The sequence below is a fragment of the Cucumis melo genome, chromosome 6 (genome assembly GCF_025177605.1).
Source record: "Cucumis melo cultivar AY chromosome 6, USDA_Cmelo_AY_1.0, whole genome shotgun sequence".
NCBI classification, from domain to species: Eukaryota; Viridiplantae; Streptophyta; class Magnoliopsida; order Cucurbitales; family Cucurbitaceae; genus Cucumis; species Cucumis melo.
The window spans coordinates 29,222,448-29,243,860 of record NC_066862.1 but is presented as its reverse complement, the minus strand read 5'-3'; the positions used below and the strand labels follow the sequence as shown (position 1 = coordinate 29,243,860).

Below are 21,413 nucleotides of genomic sequence, written 5' to 3'. Positions count from 1 at the left end.
GAATTTAGACATTAAAAGTTATGTCACCACAACCTAAATCGAAACAATGTATTGGATTCATTAGACTTGAATTGAGGATAGAGATTTACCTTTCATAAAAGAAATTAAAAAAAAAAATCATCCTCTAGGCTTAAACTACATTCATACACCTTTAAGTAGACAATAAACATATAAACTTTCGATGCACTAATTCACACTTTGAGACTTCAAAGTTGGTAGTAAAGTATTATGTCGAGTCATGCTCGTTGGAAGAACTCTTGCACCTATAGAATAGAAGACTACGTCAATAACTGTCGAGCTAAGTTTTGTTTGGTATTTTCTTTGTACAACAATTGTCGAAATGAGAATAGAACCTCTGACCGCTAAGATGAAAGGTCATGTCAATTAATGTTGGTCAAGCTTGGACACTTGGTTAATTGCTTATTCGCTAGTCTAACCTAATTAAGTGTCAAATTCGTTAAACCTTGATACTATGCTTAACACATCCCTCTTCTTTTCCAAGAGAACATTGATTGTCAGCCTCATATTTGACCCTTCATCCACTAGAATGGAACGACGACTCACAAGCTCGACGACTTCTTTGACTCGAGCCTCAAAAAGGTTAATTTCTCATTCCACCTCATGATACTCCTTGGAACAGTACATTAGCCGACGAAAGACATCCCTTTCCTGTTCACTCAACCTCTCTTAAAAGTTGAGCCCAACGGAGCGAATCTAATGATTTGCAAAAGGCTCCACCTAAAGCTACTGTGCGAGTTATATATCTCTTATACTACCATCAATCAATATAGCAAAACAACCATAAAAAGGAAGTGAAGTGAAAAAGTCGTATGATAGGTAGTAACTATCTTGTACAGTCCAGGGGTCTTTCGTAGATCATAAACCAACTCTATGTTTTTTCAAGACCAATTCCATTATCTTTCACCTCTTATTTAGCCTTTCACTTTCTGCTTGGATTATTGCTCTTGGAAGAGCAGCTACCTAAGCTTTCTCGTAAAGGATTTAGAAAGATCTCTTTTCATGCCTGTCTATATGCGAGTTGAAAAGAGTATTCTCAATGTAGGATAGGTCAATCCAAATGCGAAAATAGCCGTTTTTTAGAGCCGTTGGTCTTTTAAAATTATAAACTTTGTTCTTTGGTTTAGAGCCAAAGATCCGTTGTAGTCTAGTTGGTCAGGATATTCGGCTCTCACCCGAAAGACCCGGGTTCAAGTCCCGGCAACGGAACTCTTTTTTTTTTAATAACGTCTATGTTATAATTGATGAACCAACCCGAGGTCCCAAAATAACCATCGACCGAACCCAACCCAACCAAACCGTTTACAAGAGTGGTGGTGTTCATCTTGATGATACTTTTCAGCATCTGCCACGATCGACAACAAAAGCTCGAAACTGAGCTCTGAAAATGATACTATCCACTTAACCACTTCAATCATGGCAAATGATCATCCATTTTAGAAACTCAAGGGCTTACGCCAAGTTCCCCTCATCTTTATTCCGTCATTTTCTTCCAATCGAATCCCATTTCCGGAACCTTCATCTCGGTTCCAATGAAGAATCTTCTTCCATCGTTTGTTCCACTTCCATCCACCCGCCACGAAGAATCCATCTGGTTTCCCCCAATAACATGACCCCCAAACTTCATGTTGACACTGCTTCTGATGTTGTTTCGTTGAATAAAACAATCGCCAGCTTCGTAAGAGTTTGGGATTTAGAGTCTGCACGTAATGTGTTTGACAAAATGTCTGTTAGAACCACTGTTACTTGGAATACTTTGCTGTCGGGATATGCGAAAGTAGCTGGGAAAGTGAAGGAGGCTCATGAATTGTTTGATAAAATTCCTGAACCAGATTCTGTGTCTTATAACACTATGTTGGCTTGTTATTTGAGAAACTATGGTGTTGAGGCTGCTTTGGCTTTTTTTAACAGGATGCCTGTCAAGGATATTGCTTCTTGGAATACGTTGATATCTGGGTTTGCTCAGAATGGGCAAATGCAAAAAGCGTTTGATTTGTTTTCGGTAATGCCGGAGAAGAATGGCGTCTCGTGGAGTGCCATGATTTCTGGATTTGTGGAACATGGAGATTTGGAGACAGCTGAGGAGTTGTATAAGAAGGTGGTTGTGAAGAGTGTGGTTGTAGAGACTGCAATGCTTACCGGTTATATGAAGTTTGGGAAGGTGGAGTTAGCTGAAAGGATATTTCAAAGGATGGCTGTGAAAAATTTGGTCACATGGAACTCTATGATAGCAGGTTATGTTGAGAATTGTCGTGCAGAAGATGGTCTCAAACTTTTCAAGGCAATGATTGAATCTCGGGTGAGGCCGAATCCTTTGAGTTTGAGCAGTGTTCTTCTTGGTTGTAGCAACTTGTCTGCTTTGCCTTTGGGAAGGCAAATGCATCAACTAGTGAGTAAATCTCCGTTATCAAAAGATACAACTGCATGTACTTCATTGATTAGCATGTACTGCAAGTGTGGAGATCTTGACAGTGCATGGAAGTTGTTTCTCGAGATGCCACAAAAGGATGTGATTACCTGGAACGCCATGATTTCAGGTTATGCTCAACATGGCGCCGGTCGAAAAGCTCTTCATTTGTTTGACAAGATGAGAAATGGTGCAATGAAACCAGACTGGATTACGTTTGTTGCAGTCATATTGGCATGTAACCATGCCGGATTTGTTGATCTTGGGGTTCGATATTTCAAGTCCATGAAGAAGGAGTTTGGAATCGAAGCAAAACCAGTCCACTACACATGTGTAATCGACCTTCTTGGTCGAGCTGGTCGGTTAGACGAAGCTGTAAGTTTAATAAAGGAGATGCCATTCAAGCCTCATGCTGCAATCTATGGAACTCTATTAGGCGCTTGTAGAATCCACAAAAACCTTGATCTGGCAGAATTTGCAGCCAGGAACTTGTTAAACCTTGACCCCACGAGTGCCACCGGATACGTTCAGCTTGCGAATATCTATGCAGTGACAAACAAATGGGATCAAGTGGCTAAAGTGAGGAAGATGATGAAAGAACACAATGTAGTTAAAATACCAGGTTATAGTTGGATTGAGATAAAAAGTGTAACTCATGAATTCAGATCAAGTGATAGAGTTCATCCAGAAATAACTTCCATACACAAGAAACTAAATGAGTTAGATGGGAAAATGAAGCTGGCAGGGTATGTTCCGGACCTTGAATTTGCATTGCATGATGTAGAAGAAGAGCACAAAGAGAAGCTACTGCTGTGGCACAGTGAGAAACTGGCAATAGCTTTTGGATTGATGAAAACTGCGCCCGGGACGCCTATTCGGGTTTTCAAAAACTTGAGAGTCTGTGGGGATTGTCATAGAGCAATCAAGTTCATATCAGCCATTGAGAAAAGGGAGATTATTGTGAGAGACACTACAAGGTTTCATCATTTTAGAAATGGATTCTGCTCCTGTGGTGATTACTGGTAACTTGAGTTCATTTAAGCATAGCACACTGAGGATGATGATGATGATGAAACATACTTGGGTGCATTCCAATCATAATTTGTCGGAGGCAAATTCTTCTAACTTCTTTTTCTGAAAATTTTTTGATCTTTTTTCTTTTTTCGAGTGATTAGAGATGGATGAGTATTACCTGATTACTGGCAGACCTAAGAATAACATTTATATTGTTTCAAAAAACTAACAAGATTTTTCTGCTGTTTTTTGGGTAGTGATTTCTGTTTTTTTTTTTTTTTTTTTTTATCCCGGTTTGTCAACAGTCAATTGCTTGATTATTTTATGCTTTTAATTTCATTAAATCAAAATTGATCCAGCTAAAATTATTTGGAACGAAAATCCGTGATTGAAAATTACATACTTTGATATAGTATCCGAAATAATGGTATCAGTACCCATTTTAAAGATCCAACATGACAAATGACTCGAAGTTATAAAAAATTGTGAAATGTCCCGTTTACTGATGTCATGATCGCATAAAATTACAATCTCTTCTTTTTTCCTCTGCGTCTTCTCCACCTGCATGACAAGTCCACACAGCAACTCCATTGAAGAGGATGCAGTGAACTGTGAGAGAGGGTGAGTGAGAGTGAGCGAGTGAGAGAGCAACAACATGAGATGGGCGAGACTAATGAAACGAACAACAATGAGATTTGGGCGAGAGTGACACTTGGCAACACCGATTTCGAGTTATACAAGTAAGAGCAAGATTACTTTTTTACATGCAGTGTGGTAATTTCACTTATCAGGTCATTTGACATTTTTCCTTTTTGGGTCATTCATATAACAGACTTGTAATATTTTTGTAATCACCATGTACAAAGATTCACATGAGTCCATACTCGATGTTATAAACAGAGATGAAATTAACGTGTTGATATATCAATCAATTTGACACTTATATTAAATATTCACGAATATTTCTGATATATTTTAAAAGTGCTCGTAAAACATAGAAATGTTATAATTTTAATCCAATATGAATAGAAATACCAATAACAATATTAATGATTTATTTTGATAGAAAAACCAACTTAATTATTATTAGTCTAAATAAATTTCTACAACAAATATATGTTATTGTCAACATTTTATCGATATATTTAAAAATTGAAGTCTAGATATAAATCGATATCGGTACATCTAATAGTTGCTAATATGATTAACATGTGTGTGTATATATATGAGATGGGTTAGGTTTTATTACCTAATTAAATAATACAATAGAAAGAACAAAGGAAAGGAAACTAGACTACAAAATTCAAATTAAAAAATCAAAAGAAAACTTGAACTTCACAATTAATTTAAGAAATACTATTTTTCCAAACTCACGACAATTTCATTTTCTAAAAGTTTCATAACATTTCTATTGACAATGGAATCGAATTAAGCCAACAAATCAACTTAAAGAATAGCACTGCAACTTACATGAGTATTTGGGAAAAGCAACTTTCTACTCCAACATTAATCCAACACTAAACTTGACCATATCAAAAGTCACTGAAATAATTTATAGAACATGGGATTAAAATTAGGTAATGTTTAGATGTTGATGAATTTCACCATGGCAACGAAGATAAAAGAGCAAATAGTGGATAGTGCTATTCACCAATAATATTTTCTAATTTGTACAGATGGTTTAGTTTTTTTGTTTTTGTTTTTGTTTTTGTTTGTTTCAGCTTATGTTATGAGAATCAAATACATTGAAAAGAATGGGGAAATTTTAAACAAAGTGCTGACCGACCAACAAAGTAAATGATGGAGAGAAGAACACAAAAAACAAAACGAAGCTTTTTATAAGAAAAGAGTTTTACATGTGAAGAACCCAATCATCATAGAGATATCTCCATCTCCTATTTTTCTTCAAGATGAGCAGCAACCAGACTTTTGGTTCACAGGCTGTCCTCGAATTTGAACAGTTGGCGGCCGCGCATTGTTCATCGGTTGAGTTGCCATCCTGCAAATAATCCCATTTCACATGTCAGAACGTACAAAACCTTTCCAGGGTGTTTAGGTTGAATGTCAAAGAAACGTATATGCATTGTCCCATGATAACAGTTCAATAAAGGGGCTGTTTGGAGTGTTGAATTGGTTATTGTTTGATGATATAATACCAAATCTACCTTTATCCATCAGTTAAAACTTTTTAGTCAATTGGTAATTTAAGAAAGTATTAAAGAAGAAGGTAGTATAGGTATAGGAGATCTTGTGTTTAAACTCCTACAATGTTATTTGAACAGATCTTCTAAATATTTCAAATCTAAAAGTAAGGGGAGTCAGACGATAAGATATTAAATTTAACTTCACCAATTGGTTTAATCTTTTGGGTCATTCGGCATTCGATGACTTTAAGTATTTTTATAGTCTGTCGGTTACAATAGTCTGTGTTTGAGGTACACTTTGTTTTAGTTTGGGTTACAATAATTAAAAACTTCAACTATTATAATAGGGTCCACACATTAAGAGGTCCATAATACCCATCTCTACCCATGACAAGTTGGGGCCCAGACGCCACATTAAAGATTCGAGATATAGTTCAACCAATGATTTGACCGGCCACATTATTCTAGCCCACAATAATTTCTCCCTATTTACTCACCTCAACAGATTCTTGGACAAGCTTCCTAACGAAACTTATGGGATAATTAAGTGTGAGATTGAAAAGCATCCAATAATACATATAGATTACACAAACAATCTACTGTTGATTTGTGGTTTTCAAGATTTGAAAAAAGGTGCAGGGTTTTTAGAAATTCATTCCATGAACCACACACGAGTCTTCTATTAAGGTCCAAAGTAAACTTACCTATTCTTGATTTCAGCAGCCATGGCCATGAAAGCTTGTTCAACGTTCGTGGCACTTTTAGCACTTGTTTCCATAAAGGGAATTCCAATTTCATCCGCAAACGCCTAAGAAAGAAATCATAAGTTACTTCTCTAAGCCTTTTTCATGACCAAAAGGTAAAAACTTCATGTAAAGAACAAATATGAAACAAAATGTTACCTTTGCGGTTTCATAGGACACGACTTTGTTTGCTGTCAGGTCAGACTTGTTACCCACAAGAAGTTTGTTCACGTTTTCACTTGCATAACGATCAATTTCATTTAACCACTGTTTAACATTATTGAAACTGTCTTGGTCTGTGACATCATAAACAACCTGCCAAGAGTTAACAAGATTCAGATTAACCCAAGACCAAGATTTATATACCCTAGGTTTAGGTAGTATGTGGCTCTTACAATAATGCCATGAGCACCACGGTAGTAGCTGCTGGTTATTGTTCTAAAACGTTCTTGGCCAGCAGTATCCCACTGAACATTGTAAATAAAAATTTGTCAAGTCCTCTTCCCAGCAATATAATAACAGGCATAATTTGGAGGATGGATTTAACAAGTAGAAATTCAGAATAGATATGTAAGGCTAATTTTAAGTCCTACTTCAGTGTATGTTTGCTCTCTGCTGGATGGTAAACATAGATGGGGTAAACTTATCGATTGAATATTCGATGAAGTCCTTTGAGAAAAAAGAATTTGTGAAGTTTGAACTAGACGATTATATCTATAACAATATCGTCCTCTATCTTATAAATGTTTGACAGACTAGTTCTTTTTTACGGTAGAAACTCAGGTGTTATTAGGAAGTGAGACAGAAGCCCATTGTCCCACACCACCACATCTCTAAGGTGAAGTACAGAGTTGGTTACTTCCATACAGATTCATGAAGTAAAAGTGCACAAGCATTAATGTGCTGTCAACAAAAAGCATGAAGAAAATTACACATAAATTGCTCAAAAGAAAGTCTATCTTGTTGCACATGGTATAAACGCTGCATATTAGCCACCTTTACTGGAAGGCACGTGATTAAGACCTCTAATCCTGTACATACTGTCTTGGAAAGTTTATCTAATATAGTCAACGTCAAAATTTAAACAAAAAATGGCACCTACGTAAGAAGACAACTAGGAGATATTTAACTTACTATTTGGAGCTTTATAGTCTTTCCATCCAGCTCCACGGTGCGGATTTTCTAAAAGAATGGAAACACAGTATGTATTAGAATAATGGAATTTTTTAAAAGCAATAAGAGCAAATACCAGAAGAGTGGAAAATCAAAACTTACAAAGTCAACCCCGATGGTGCTAATGTAGCTATCCAAATACGAATCATCCTATTAAGCAAGAAAATAGACCCAAAAAAAAAAGTAAATCCTACAATAAATCCAATAATCCAGGTACAGCACATTAGATGGCAACAAAAATAAGCAACTAATAACATTCAAGTGCTGATAACAACAGACTCCACACACACAAAACTGCATATAGAACACACTACAGCACACACAAGATAGTTATTCTCAGTACAACTACAAGTCTGCAAGAACAGTTCACACAAAAACCACCTGACATGGATAGAAGTTGGAAACCGGGAATAGTGAATCAATATTAGCTATGGAGATTAATAGATTCTTGTGAATTTGACGGCATAATTCAGAACCAAAAAAGGGAGGAAAAAAAACTGTGAATCAGTCGTAGATCGTTGAACACTTACTGCAAACCTCAGAAGGAGACATGATTTTCCAACACCAGAATCTCCAATAAGCAGGAGCTTAAACAAATAATCACTGCAAGAAAGGAGTAAATGTTGCTTAAAGATAGGATAAATACGAAGTTCAATAACAGATAGCATCATTGAAAAATCATATGCCATTCTCATAAATCATCTGAGACGTATCTCAAGCAAATATATTAATTGAAACTTTGAAACAAAAAACGAAGCAGGTGGTGCCCACTATATTAATTGAAGTCTGACATGAACCAACACATTTTGTTGCATACAACAAGCAATTATATTCTACAATCTATTCTTGTCTATGAAAACTCAGTCTAGCAGATCAACTTAGTTATAGACTTATTCAAATTATTCGTTGATTTCCCTTTTTCGACCTCAAGGACCAAATAATTCAAAAGAAACAAACAAAAAAGCCGCCGGTTATAGAAAGTAAAATTTACAGAACAAGAAACCTAAATAACCTATTCCAGAAACTATGGAATTACTCTCGAATGTGTCTATAAGGAAATTTTGTTCAACGTTAAACTATTGCTTTAACATAAGGATCGAGAACTCATAGTTTGTTAAAAGAAACAAAAGCAATAACCGATGACCGAAATTGATCAAATCGCGTGGATCTGATTCCAAATCACAAGGATCTATACCGAAAAATGACCACAAGAGTCCGACAAATCATATATAATCAGGCATACCGGACGATTAAAAGAAAAATTAAGAAGAAGAAGGTGAAATTTAAAATAAGCAACCACTTACCAGATCCAGACTAATTCTAAAGAAATAAAAACAAACAAGTTCCGAAAAAGTGAATTGATATCGGAGAATTTAAAATCGAAAAACATAATCAGAAGCAACGAATTGGCTTGCATACTATTCAGGCGTCATGGCGGATAAGCGGTGGATATGGATGGAGTCAGAAGAGAATTCCTAACGGTGGTGGAGAGACTGTAATTTAGCCCGGCGAGTATCGATCGGAACGCGGAGGAATTCGCGGGAGAAGACGGAATTGTTGAAGGAAAGTTGAAGGAATAAACAAGGAGAAGAATTATTTGTATTTTGCGTTTTGTAAAGAGCCTAGAAATCTGCACGGCAATCAATTTTGAAAAATAGGGAGTTCCGTAATAACGTAGGACAGCCTTTTGTATGCTGCCACGTGTTATTCGCTGATCTACCATTTTAGACGTGTTTAATATTAATTACCATTTAATGATAGGGAGGCTAAATTCAACGTATAAAATCATACATATTATTTGTCAAAAATACCATTTTGTCCTTACCCTCCTCGTTTTATTATTATTTGTTATCATACTCATCGTTTTATTATTATTATTTGTTATCGTATTTTCTAGGGTGTAAACGGGTTGGATTGAAAAACATTCACAATCCAACTAAGTTTCCAATTCAACTCCTAAAATTTGGATTGGATTAGGTTATCGAGTTATTATTATTTTTTTGTTTCTAAATTTTAATGATTTTAAAGTTTAAAATTGTTCTTTAAAAAAAAAATAATTGTTCTCACAGTTTCAAACATATATATAAATAATATAGATATTATTAATTCGAGATCCAACCCAACTTAAATAAAAAATCAAAATTTTTAATCCAATCCAATCCACATTTTAAATTGATCCAACGTGGGTTAGGTATTCTGAGTTATCGGGTTATTCATCGTATTTACTATTTCATTATCAAACTAAAATAATTCACATTTCAAATACGTATTATTATAATTCAAACTAAAAATAATATACACTCTGACATCAATCATCGTAACTTATTGAAATAATTCACTCATCGTCTCAAACATCTCTGGAGAACTTTTATATTATTTGTGATTTAGTGTCTAATTTACTAATAAATTTTAAAAGCATAAGGTTGTCTTTTCTTTTCCAAACATTTTTAATCTTTGAGAGACCGTTTGGGAAAAGGGTTGGGGTTATGAAGGGTTAGTGTTATAAAACTAGTTTTATCATAACATGTGTTTAGAGGAAGAGTTTAAAAATATAATTTTATGGAAAAATTGAAGAGATGAGATTATGGGGAGTTGAAAAAAAGTTTAAGAAGAATGAGAGAAAGGAAAGATGGGTTATGATAGTCCAAGAGTTATAACCTTTAGGCCAAACAGTCCATGAATCTTGAAATATTTTGAAAAAAAAATCACATAATTAATTTTACTCGTTAAAATTATTATTATATTGGTTTCTATAGAAGTTAATTCTTGTATGATTACAATTAAAACTTATAAATTTATATGATTGTAAAAGTAGACAATACCATTTTCGGGTCAATTGGATAATAAGGAGTGGTTTTGTTATATATATATATATATATATATATATATATATATATATATATATATATATATATATATATATATATATATTATTTTCAACTAATTTTATTTCTATTCTAAAAATACATAATTTATAATTATAAAAAAAAATTCTTTAATTGTTTTAGTGTAATATTTGCTTATTCAAATTGAGCTTTAAATTAGGATAATACTTTGTTTTTTAAATTCAATTAGTTTCTTATTCTTTTAATTTTTGTTTAATTATTTTTAACTTTTAGGCATGAAATACGTTATTTTTAATTACAAAATAGTAAACTCAAGTCAATTTGATAAAATTTGGAGAGAAAAAAAAAATTGTCTGAGATGTTTATATTAAATTTATTACTTTGACTTTATTTTGTTGATGTTAGTTAATTTATTTTTATACTTTAGTGATTGAAATGCTCTATTAATTATTAATAAAGTCGTTATCCATAGTATAAACTAAAAAACAATAGACTAAAAGACAAAATAAATTAGAAATTAAATCAATTCACTAATGTTTTCTCCATTCATAAATAAAAATATTCTACGTTTAAAAGTTAAAAATAATAAAACAAATATTAAAAGAATAGGAAAATAATTTAATTTAATAAATAAATTATTATCTCAATTTAAAGCTCGAACTGAAAATAATTAATTGGACTCAAAACAAAGTAAAAGTCACATTAAAACTATAAACAATTAAAGAATGTCTTCTTTTTTTTAAACCATCAAGTCTAAATTTAGTATTTTTCATTATTATTATTATTTTGGATACAAAGAATTAATGGTTTAAATAATCATTAATTTATTGCTTTTAATCTATATACTTTCAAAACATTCGTTTTAGTGATAAGTATCAATTTTGGTCTCTTCAATTTTATCTTTCTATCTCATTTAATTTCGATTAAATTTTTTAACACGATGTCTCATTTGTTAAATATTTCATAACGTAATAATAAGTTTTGTGCACAAAATTTAAGTCAACATTTAATAAATAGGGACAAGAAATGTCAAATTCTTTGATAAAATACCAACTACCAAAATGAATAAAAGACAAATACACTGTGATCAAAATAGTATTTAAATGAATACTTTATCATTTGAGTGCTACATCTATTATCTACTTTTATAAAGGGCTAAACCTATAAATCATATTTAAGAAAAAGGAAAGAGAGAAAAGAAAAACCTACGAGCAAGACTAGCCACACGATCCTTAAATAATATATAGTTAGGATGTGATCATATAAGTTTTAAACTATTCAATGCTATCAACTTGCAGCAACATAATGAAAAGATGAATATTTATTCATAGCTTTTCGATGTATAAAAATTATTAAGAGTTTGTCATAAATATACTTTTTAAAAGATATATGTTCACTTAATAACAACCTTTTTTCGAATAGGACAACTTTAGGAATCGAGGGGTCAAACCTCCAATTTCTAAAATGTAAGATTTCGTCGATTATGTCTAAGCTAAATTCATTTTGTTATTTATTAAATAGACAATTTAGTTCTATGTTCACTTGAAAAACATTAATTTTTTTAAAAAAAGTAAGTTATCTTATTTGGTTTGTTTTAATTTTTATTTTTTTTAAGAAATAGTTTCAAAAATTTTAAATAAGAAAATAGGAATATTAGAAGAATAAAATATAAAATGAAGTTTTGACCAATTAAATTGTAAAAAGGTAAGGGAAAGGGTGAAATAGTCAATGAAAACGAAATGTATAAGACCCACATTATTGTAATGCAAAGAGGCAAACTTAGAAGACTCGTAAACAGATTGCAAAACTTTGAAATAAACACACTTCATGTTAAATAATAAGAACAAAATTATAAATATAACTTGTCTTAAATAAATAAATAAATAAATAAATAAATAAATGAAATTGGGTTATGGTCCTTACAAAAAGAGAGAATACAAAACAAAAAATGTGATAGTTATCCTTAAAGAAACTAAGGTAAGAAAAAAAATTCATAAAACAGAGCAAACCAAAATGTTATTGAGAGTGACATATAATGATATTTATTGTATTAGAAATGAGAAATAAATGATACTTTATTAATAATAATAAGTTTCATATAACGTCTTTACAATGAATAACTATCTCTCATCAAACTTTGAAAATACACGATGTTTAATTTCGTCGAAGTTGCCCTCGGTGTAAAATGGAAAGTGAACGTCGTTCAATTCATCGAGATTTATACAATTCATCCATTCGTCGTCGTTCAAGTCACCTAAATTTAGACCAGTACCCAAATTATTGCTTTCAATATTTGTGGCCATTAAAGGCGTATAAACGTTATGTTGATTAGCAGTCATATTCGGTACGTGGTCCACAACACTGATATCTTCACAAGTGGTCTTATCAGGCATGATATTCGAGTTGTAGATCGTCTGACGTATCATTAATCTTGGCTCTATCGGTTGCAACTGATCAACTAAACAACTTTCCTTTGCTTTTGTCTTTAGTCTTTTATTAGGATAGATTTTTGGTGCCGTCATTCTTTTCTTATTGGGTTGTTGCAACTCACGTATTTCTAATTTTCTTTTAGCCCTTTCATTCTTCCTTATTCGACATAAAACATAATTATGATCCACATCTTGGTACGCCAAATAACTTTGGTGCAATCTATATTCATGCATTATCCATTCACCATGGTGTTCTTCCACTTGGTCATTCTCATACCTGTACATAATCATATATATCATTTATCACAAAATACCATATAAAGCAACACCATGACAATTTTCTAATAACTTAAAACAAACTCAACAACGAGGCAATGCCAACATATATCGAAAACAAGTTTAACAAAAACTGAAACCAAAGAACATACCTAAAGCGCTTGCGGTAACCAATTATTTGTTCATCATCTTCATTTGCGAAAATTGGAGTGGCTGAATTCTCGCCACTCCAAGTGCCGTTGGCTAACCCAATCTTGCGACTGATGTGTGCTGACAATTGTCCACAGTTCTTCGTTGACCTCTTGAGTTTAGTAAAGAAGTAGAGATCTTCACCATCGATTCCTTTGAAACTTTGCCAGATTTCCCATGGCTCGGTTCCACCATAAAGATCAAAGTCGAAAATAGCTCCTTGAAAATATGGTTGACCATTAATCTTACTATAAAGATAATGAAGAAGTTGTTGATCGGTTGGCCTAAACTTGACGCCAACGTATTGGTTAAGTGGTAATGGTAAATAACCACTAGAAGAATCCATTGCTACACAAAAGGCAAAAAAGAAAATAAAGTTATTTTTGATTTATGATCGATCGTGATATATATCTTTTGTGATATTTTCATCATTATTTTCATGTTTCTATATGTTTGATATTATCTTGAAGTGTAAATCAACATTTCCATTATTTCATAGGAAAAAAATTCACTAAACATGCTAAATAAAGAACAAAATGTTAATTACTAATATATAATAACGATATAATTAATGATAGACATGCTAATTAACTTGTTTTATAATCATAAAATGTTTATTTACTAATTTAAATTTATTTTTAAACTTTTGCGTAACTTTTCTAAGAAATATCAATCCATATTGACATTTGATCATATTTTCATTGGAATTTCTATAAATTTATAATGATGTGGATATTTTTGTCGAAATCAATATTTTAAACGAAGTCATTCTAGATAGTCTTTCCATTAAAGAGTTTACTGTAGACATGGCTTGATCCAAAGCTACTTCAAATCTATTCTAAAGACAATACAAACGAACCTAAATGTAACGAAATCTTAAGGTTTATGGTTCAAAATCTATAACCGATAATGGATGAAAAAGAGCTAACACTTTGAATTAACTCACCAAATATTTATTGAAAGGTCTTATTACGTGGCGGACCGTATACCAAGGAATTCCTTTGAAGTTGATAATCTAAGATTAGAATATAAAATGAAGTTAATATCTCTCCAAGAAAAAAAAATATATTGATAATAATAATTTAGCGAATAATAATCCAAAATTATAACCAAATAAACAAATGGAAACGAAGAAAAGCAATTGTTAGACATATATTTTTAATTAATTATATGGATAGTTAAAGTATGGATGAATTAATAATATTTTATTACTTTGGTTATTTATTAGATTGAGTTCCATTACATGATTTATTTAATTATTAAAGCTATAAATTCATAATTCAGTATTGAAGAAGTTCCTCCCAAATTGATTAAAGTTTAATTAATGAGAACTATAATCGGACCAATGTATAAACAATTTTCATCTTTCCATAAAAATAAAGTATCTTTCTTAGCAATCAGAGATGAATTATGGTTAAGTAAATGAATTTAATACATATACATACAACAAAAGCAATTAATTATATTCGCAAATGATAATAGTCCATTATCAAAGTTTAGATTATTACTATACTGTTCTCGATTGGATATGGAGAGACCTCAAGCGATGGTTGGTCGTTGGAAGCATTTATTATTCTTATTATTATTTTACGTGTTGTAATATAGTATTAAATTTTCGTTGACATGTTGATATAAATTCATTGTTATTTACATGTTTCTATAGGTTCATATTGACATAAAATTTAGATTGACATTTCTATTATATCACACACAAAAATATTCACTAACATACAAAATAAATAACAAAATGTTAATGATGTATAATTATAGTAGACATGCTAATTAACTCATTTAAGAATTATAAAATGATTATTTACTAATTTAAATTTATATTTTATTTTTTGTATATATGATTTTTCTAAGAAATGTTTCATTAAAGAGTTACCGTAGATGTGACTTGATCTAAAACTACTTCAAATCTCTTCTAAAAAAGAAACAATCGAACTTAAACATAACAAAACTCATCAAATATTCACTAAAAATACCTTATTAAGTGGTGGACAATATGTCAGGAAATTATCTTGAAGTTGAGAATCTAATATCAAAATATAAAATAAAGTAAATGATAATAATAATATAGTAAATAATCCTCAATCCTAAGCCAAATAAACCATTGAAAAAAAAAAAGAAAAAACAAAACTATTAGACGTAATTTAATTTTAATTAATAATATCAATAGTTAAAGTTATATAGATGGATACATTGATAATATTTTGGTTATTTTATTAGATTGAATCTTATTATTTGATATATTTAATTATTAAAACTCTAAATACATAATTAACTGGACATAATAGATGGTAAAGAACCGATGCAATTAAATTAATTATTTAAAACTATCAAATTTATAAATACCTATAATTAATAATTTAATTAATAGTTATAATTAGCTTAGTAGTTACTTTGACTGTCAGTTCCCATTCCCACCTAAATTGAAATCCTACTTAGTTTATTTTTCTTTTAGTCCCCGTCAATATATTTTCTAGATCCGCCCCTGATAGTTACTATATGAATCTTTTAATAAAAACAAAATATCTTGCTTATTCTTAAGAATTAGAGATGAACTATGGTATAAGTAAATCAATTTAACATGGATACAAGGAAATAATTATAATAAGAAATTACAGTCCATTAGCAAAGATTAGATTATTATACCACAGTTTCACGATCGGAGCCGGTGAGACGTCAAGCAGCAGAGGAGATGGTGGTGGTGAATCAGCGCAATGTGATGGTGAGTGAGAGGGCGGAGAAGGAGAGGGAAGTGATTCGGTAGAGAGAAAGTTTACGCTTTCTCTCTTTCCTCTTAATGAAATTAATTGAGATCTTGAACCCAAAGTTAATTATTTATAGGCTTTCAACAACTAAGGGTATTTTTGGAAAAGTGAGAGCGCCAAAAATCTTTTTATTTTATTTAATTAATTAATTAATATTATTATTTGTAGACCAAATTTAATCTGAGCATAAGACTGTTATTTCTTTCTGCCATATTTGTGAACAATTTCATACACATTATCTTAGCTTTCTTCATTCCGCAAAAGTTCCATCACTAATCTTTTGTCCCAAAAGTTTCATTAATTTCACAAAACTTTCATCAATAATATTTTCCCTCATTACGACTCAGTAATATTTTCCCTCGTGGCCGGCCATAGCAGAAGAAAAACAAAATGCTTACACAATTGTTGTCTCTACAGTACCATATATTAAACCTAGAAAAACAAAAAAATTACAAAAATGATTCAATATAATGATAATGAACACAGAGATGAACAAAAAAAAAAAAGATATATATATATATATATATATATATATATATTTTACTAAACATAACAAAAATGCATCCAACTCTATATCTTATTCAATAGTTCGTTATTCAACACAATTCCTCTTTATTATTATTGATTTAAAGTTAAAAATCACCATAGTCCTTGAAGACTTTGGAATAAATAATTTGACTCTCTGTAGTTTGAATTATATAACAATCTAAGGTATAACTCAACTATCCATAAAAACGCCGCTAGTTTCCGCAGACCCATTACTTTTCTTAAACCCTACTTCACGCGTTCAGCCATTGCGTATCCAACCTGACGCCGTCCCAGTGGGTGCCGGAAGCCTTCCGACGTCTATTCAACTCTCCCTTCCTTCCTCACAGTCGCCGGAAAAGTGCTTCCGGCTGCTGCTTTCACGGCCGACGCCCGACCTTTGCTGTTGTGACTAGGTTCATCCCACTTTCTCCGACCCTCAGTCTCTCAATTTACCTCTTTCTCTCTTTAACCGTACGATTTCTCCTAAATTTGATGGTTGGACTTCTTTTTCTTCACAGCTAGAAGAAGGGAAAGATGCGGCATGCTAGCAAGGATCTTCTGCATTTGGAGCGGAAGGATTTATCCACTTCATCTTTAGGTGTTTTTAATGGTCGAATTTTCTTCGTTTTTAGCCTATATTGAATGTTTGGATTAGTACTTGTTTATTAGCTAATTTTTTGCGTTATATCAGAATCTTCACTGCTAGTTTGTAAAAAAAACTCAACATCCAAGGAGCCTTGTCGGAATGAAAGACCCATTACAGAACCCGCTTCAAAAAGCTTAGGTACCTACTTCCCTTTTGACTTTGATTTTTTTTTTAAAAAAATAGTTTTTATTTCTTGCTGCTTGTTATAGTTTGAAATCTGGACTCGTGCTTAGAATTTTTATTGCATTCATATTTAGAAGGCTAATTCAAACATGGGCACACTCGTTGAGTCATAATTTTGTGTTTAATGTTGCCTAGATTGTAAAGTTTAGGATTATGTTAGCTTAGTCAAATAGTACAGTTATTTGACCAATGATTTTCTTCCCCAAGTAGGTAATACTTAGTTGTTGTATTGTCAGCTGTTGTACATCTCATTCAATTGTTCAATCATTGTTTACCTTGTGGTAAACGCTTCAGACATAAGATCTGTGCTTGCTTGTTGCAATAACTATGCATAGACATGGATGCCTGATGGCTGGTTAGGAAATACTCACTGGCTATTTTCCTTTTCTTGGTTTTCTCAATGTCTGGAAATATATGGGTTTTTTTAGTTTCAATTTTTATAGCTTTTGCAAGTTGTGTTCTGTTTTCTCTTATGCAAGTGATGATGTGAATTTCCAGTTGTTGGTTTAAAACTTTGAGTATTATGCAGTTTGAAGTGATATATAGTGGTTGGAAAAATACTGACTATATAACATGTAGTGTTGTTAGGTTACCAACTATTGCTAACTTTGTAGCACTACTATGAGATGTATTGTAGAGGTTGTTTGTAGCAACTGTTTCCAACTAGACAACATCTTGCACTTTAGCTGGAAACTTATCTCCCCTGTTTATGTCGGTACTGCCTTTGGAACATAGAACATTCAGCATCAAATTTGAATATATTATGGTGCTTATGGTGCTTGTGGTGCTTGTTCCCTCTTGGGAGTTGTAAACATTGCTCACTTCCTTTTCACTTATTATAGTATTGGGAAGAGTCCAAGACTTTTTGGGAGTAATATCAGAAGCTAATAAAAAGCTGCAAATGGATTCAAAGGTTTGCATATTGACCAACTACTACTTAAATTTGAATCTAAACACAAAAAACATTCATTGTTCCTGATAGATACATTCATTGTTAATTGTCGTAGGAAAATGCTGATAAATATGATATCGAAGCCCTCGATGGCAATGAATCAGAAGTGATTCAATTGGTAAGTCACTTCCTTGTAATATTGTGTCCTAGATGTGATAGCTTGGTTTTTCACAATTTCTAATGTCATAATTTGATCTAAATAGGACCTGATGTTGGGTATTGCTGATCTTCACACTCCTGAAGCTGTGGCTGCTGCTGAATCTGCAATAATTGGCAATCACCCTGTAATTCCATTGACTTGTAGTAGTAGCGAGTCAGAGTCTGAAGAGAGTAGTGATGATAGTATTACCAGTGATCACGATAACAATGACAATGAAAAGAGCGATGATCAGAATACTGACTGCAGTAACAGATTGTCAGTTAAACTCAAAAGATCGAATTCTAGAAAAGCAAGCTGTAGAAGTAAAAGCAAAGGAAAAGGTAAATCAAAGAAGCGACCAAAGATTCAAGTGCTCTCTTAAGATGATCCATCTTCTGATCAGACCTGTTTGCGTCAATATGGATGCATTGTGGTTTGAAAGTTTCTGTTCATGCTCGATGTCGTTGGGGGCGGGGGGGGGGGGGGGGGGGGGGGGGTATATGAAGTTTCTGAAGCTTGCTCTGCCAAAATCTCCAAGGTTGTGATTGCGAGCCTAGTTCTTTGAGCTTGGGCAGTATGACCCGACTTTTGCTCGGCCTTGAGATATTTCTCTCTTCAACTTTATCACAATTTCAAGTGCTGGTAAGGTACCGTTTCTATGCATTTCTATTAGGAAATCTATTGGATTTTAAGTTGTAACTACTCTTGGTCAGTTTCACAATTTTGGTTTGTATACTTGATGTCAAACTTCGATGTTTCAAGAATGGCCCTTTATAATACATGTGTTGTAGCTTCGAAGGAGAGTTAAATAGTTTTGGCTAAAAATCATATGTACGATAGTTCTTAGTAAGAGAATAAGGTCTTTTTTGGATGGTAAGAAGTATTTCTGTAGTTCATGTTTGGGATTCATCTTAAAATCGTGAAATCACTTTTCTATATTCATTTTGAAACGTGTCTTAAAATTACTCGAAATCAATTGAGCATTTGATTTTCTACTTTTAGATGGATGTTTTATATTAATAAAATTGATTTTGAACAATGAAAAATATTTTTGGATTGGTGATGTTTTCGTCTTGAAAGTTGTGATTTTGGATTTTGTTTAAATTTCATTTTGCTTTTTCGAACTTTAATATTCATTTGTTTTTTTAATCTTAGTCCGTTTTGGTTCAAAAATTTTTAAATGCTATCTACTGTGATATCTGGCTTATTAAAAAAAACGTTGAGCCTCACCTTTATTCATCTTATTTTTAATAAATTGAGGACAACTTCTAAGTATATGTACAAACAATTTAAATTTTTGAATGATCATGGCTTGATTCCTTTTCCAAAGTTTTAATGAATTTATTCTCCAACGATAGTATTATAATGTTTATATCGGATTGAGACGTTATCGGGTCGGGAGTAATTTTGTAACTTATTAAATTCGAACGTGCTAATCGATACTCAGGTGTACTTTCTAGTTTCTATAATTTGGCTAGAAAATTTTCAAAACGTAAATTCTATAGCCAGATGCTTTCATAGCTCAGTTGGTTAGAGCACCCGTTTAGTAAGCGGGAGGTCTTGAGTTCAACTCTCAATGAAAGCACAATTTTTATCATAATCTTTTATTTCAAGCTTGATGTTTACCTTAGATATCAAACTTGTTTCATTTTTATTTCAACCTTAGGGTAGATAATTGTTTTTTTGTTTCTTGATTTTCTTCGATATTTATTCTTTTATTTTATTTATGTTATTTTATTTACATTAAACAAAAATATATGTCTTCCATCAAACATAAAAAGTAAAATTATCAAAAGTTTATTCATTTAAAACAAAAAAGTAATAGTGAATAAATAAAAATAATAACATAAAATTGTATCTATCTTTCACGTGTTGCCCAAATTTGATTAACAATATCATTTAGCACTCGGGTCTAACTATTTCTCTTAGATGATGTTGATTCACTTCTTAATCCATCAATTTCAACGACATATTTGTGATATCTATAATGTAATATTAATTTAGAGTAAGTTATTATGTCATCGATATTCATAATTGAAATAAACAAAACAAAAGTTAACATTTAACTCTAATACCTATAATATGTTAGAGAAAAACCCATAATGAAAACCTAGATCCGCGCAAAGAGGACAAGCAAAACCTTTGGATTTGGCGAAGAGGAAGAGTCCGGCTTGTAAAGGAAGACAATGAAAGGCGAAGAGGAAGACGACGTGTAGAAAAAGACGATGAGGAAAAGAGGAAGAAGATGATTATTTGGGGGAAAACGATGGAGATAAGAGAAATAAAAAGAAAATCACGTGAAGAGGAAAATAGTAAAGGAAAATGAAACTAATAGAAAAACAATAATTGAAAAAAAGAAAAGGAAACCCATAGAAAAGTAATTGAGAAAAATAAAGCAAAAACTAATAAAAATAATTGAGAAAAATGAAGATAATACGCAAAAAAATAGAAATATAAATAGAGAACGAGAACGTTATCAAGCACCTCCATTTCTTAAAAAAGAAAAAATAGAAATAGAGAACGAGAACGTTACTAAACAGGTCCGACTAAAAGTTATGTTACATTTTGCTTCATTTTCAAGCCATCTAACAATTTTTCCCTTAATAACACTAGTAAGGTGATTTATTTTTTCTCTTTGTTTCTTTCTCTTAACACTAATAGGGTGATTTATCCTTCCCCTTGTTTATTTTTTCTCATTTCTCGTATAAATGGTTGGTTTTAGTTTTTTTTTTTTTATTTTTTTTTATTTATTTATCTTAGTTATTGTATCACTTAAAAGAGAGAGAAAAAAAAAAAAACTATTCGTGAAAGGGAACCTCGAAGTCCCCTTGGTATCCATATACGAATATTCCATAATTTTCGAATAAATTTAGATTTTTATTAACAATATTCTTTATTAAAAAAGAATAAAAATAAGTTAAGTTATTTACGAATGATATTTCAACAACAAAT

At 31.9% G+C, this 21,413-nt stretch overlaps 4 protein-coding genes and 2 non-coding genes across 7 annotated transcripts; 4 read left to right on the top strand and 2 right to left on the bottom strand.

Annotated features, from left to right (window-relative positions):
* Nucleotides 1-1,154: 1,154 nt before the first annotated feature.
* On the top strand, nucleotides 1,155-1,227 carry TRNAE-CUC (transfer RNA glutamic acid (anticodon CUC)). Its single transcript has one exon. It is a non-coding gene; the product is annotated as a tRNA-Glu (tRNA).
* Nucleotides 1,228-1,285: 58 nt separating this feature from the next.
* LOC103490856 (pentatricopeptide repeat-containing protein At4g16835, mitochondrial) lies at nucleotides 1,286-3,697 on the top strand. The gene has a single exon (XM_008450571.3). It carries the CDS (start codon nucleotides 1,442-1,444, stop codon nucleotides 3,449-3,451), a length of 2,010 nt encoding a protein of 669 aa, XP_008448793.2. The 5' UTR covers nucleotides 1,286-1,441; the 3' UTR covers nucleotides 3,452-3,697.
* Nucleotides 3,698-5,058: 1,361 nt separating this feature from the next.
* On the bottom strand, nucleotides 5,059-9,155 carry LOC103490855 (GTP-binding protein YPTM2-like). Of its 2 annotated transcripts, none has more exons than XM_008450570.3 (8): nucleotides 8,919-9,155; nucleotides 8,030-8,102; nucleotides 7,602-7,649; nucleotides 7,461-7,508; nucleotides 6,722-6,793; nucleotides 6,486-6,641; nucleotides 6,288-6,391; nucleotides 5,059-5,438 (listed from the first exon to the last, which is right to left on the bottom strand). In XM_008450570.3, exons 1-8 carry the CDS (start codon nucleotides 8,930-8,932, stop codon nucleotides 5,345-5,347), a joined length of 609 nt encoding a protein of 202 aa, XP_008448792.1. In that variant the 5' UTR covers nucleotides 8,933-9,155; the 3' UTR covers nucleotides 5,059-5,344. The 2 variants fall into 2 exon arrangements, with proteins under 2 accessions (XP_008448792.1, XP_050942413.1); XM_051086456.1 differs by having other exon boundaries at nucleotides 8,804-9,129.
* A 3,298-nt stretch (nucleotides 9,156-12,453) lies between these two features.
* On the bottom strand, nucleotides 12,454-16,457 carry LOC103503286 (NAC domain-containing protein 2-like). Its single transcript, XM_051086455.1, has 4 exons — nucleotides 15,895-16,457; nucleotides 14,186-14,254; nucleotides 13,203-13,587; nucleotides 12,454-13,051 (listed from the first exon to the last, which is right to left on the bottom strand). The coding sequence occupies exons 3-4, from the start codon at nucleotides 13,583-13,585 to the stop codon at nucleotides 12,466-12,468; spliced, it is 969 nt and encodes a 322-aa protein (XP_050942412.1). The 5' UTR covers nucleotides 13,586-13,587; nucleotides 14,186-14,254; nucleotides 15,895-16,457; the 3' UTR covers nucleotides 12,454-12,465.
* A 268-nt stretch (nucleotides 16,458-16,725) lies between these two features.
* LOC103490838 (uncharacterized) lies at nucleotides 16,726-19,270 on the top strand. Its single transcript, XM_008450551.3, has 6 exons — nucleotides 16,726-16,954; nucleotides 17,060-17,139; nucleotides 17,233-17,325; nucleotides 18,213-18,283; nucleotides 18,378-18,440; nucleotides 18,526-19,270. The coding sequence occupies exons 2-6, from the start codon at nucleotides 17,076-17,078 to the stop codon at nucleotides 18,841-18,843; spliced, it is 609 nt and encodes a 202-aa protein (XP_008448773.2). The 5' UTR covers nucleotides 16,726-16,954; nucleotides 17,060-17,075; the 3' UTR covers nucleotides 18,844-19,270.
* A 702-nt stretch (nucleotides 19,271-19,972) lies between these two features.
* Nucleotides 19,973-20,046, top strand: TRNAT-AGU (transfer RNA threonine (anticodon AGU)). Its single transcript has one exon. It is a non-coding gene; the product is annotated as a tRNA-Thr (tRNA).
* Nucleotides 20,047-21,413: the final 1,367 nt, after the last annotated feature.

Excerpts from the sequence above, each read along its gene's own strand:
- LOC103490856 (XM_008450571.3), top strand. The coding sequence starts at position 1,442 with ATGATCATCCATTTTAGAAACTCAAGGGCTTACGCCAAGTTCCCCTCA.
- LOC103490855 (XM_051086456.1), bottom strand. The coding sequence starts at position 8,916 with ATGCAAGCCAATTCGTTGCTTCTGATTATGTTTTTCGATTTTAAATTC. Across the intron at positions 7,650-8,029 it reads GTCTCCTTCTGAGGTTTGCA|GATGATTCGTATTTGGATAG; the intron begins GTAAGTGTTCAA and ends CTTGCTTAATAG. Across the intron at positions 7,509-7,601 it reads GCACCATCGGGGTTGACTTT|AAAATCCGCACCGTGGAGCT; the intron begins GTAAGTTTTGAT and ends CCATTCTTTTAG.
- LOC103503286 (XM_051086455.1), bottom strand. The coding sequence starts at position 13,585 with ATGGATTCTTCTAGTGGTTATTTACCATTACCACTTAACCAATACGTT. Across the intron at positions 13,052-13,202 it reads GGTTACCGCAAGCGCTTTAG|GTATGAGAATGACCAAGTGG; the intron begins GTATGTTCTTTG and ends GATTATGTACAG.
- LOC103490838 (XM_008450551.3), top strand. The coding sequence starts at position 17,076 with ATGCGGCATGCTAGCAAGGATCTTCTGCATTTGGAGCGGAAGGATTTA. Across the intron at positions 17,140-17,232 it reads TTTATCCACTTCATCTTTAG|AATCTTCACTGCTAGTTTGT; the intron begins GTGTTTTTAATG and ends GCGTTATATCAG. Across the intron at positions 17,326-18,212 it reads ACCCGCTTCAAAAAGCTTAG|TATTGGGAAGAGTCCAAGAC; the intron begins GTACCTACTTCC and ends CACTTATTATAG.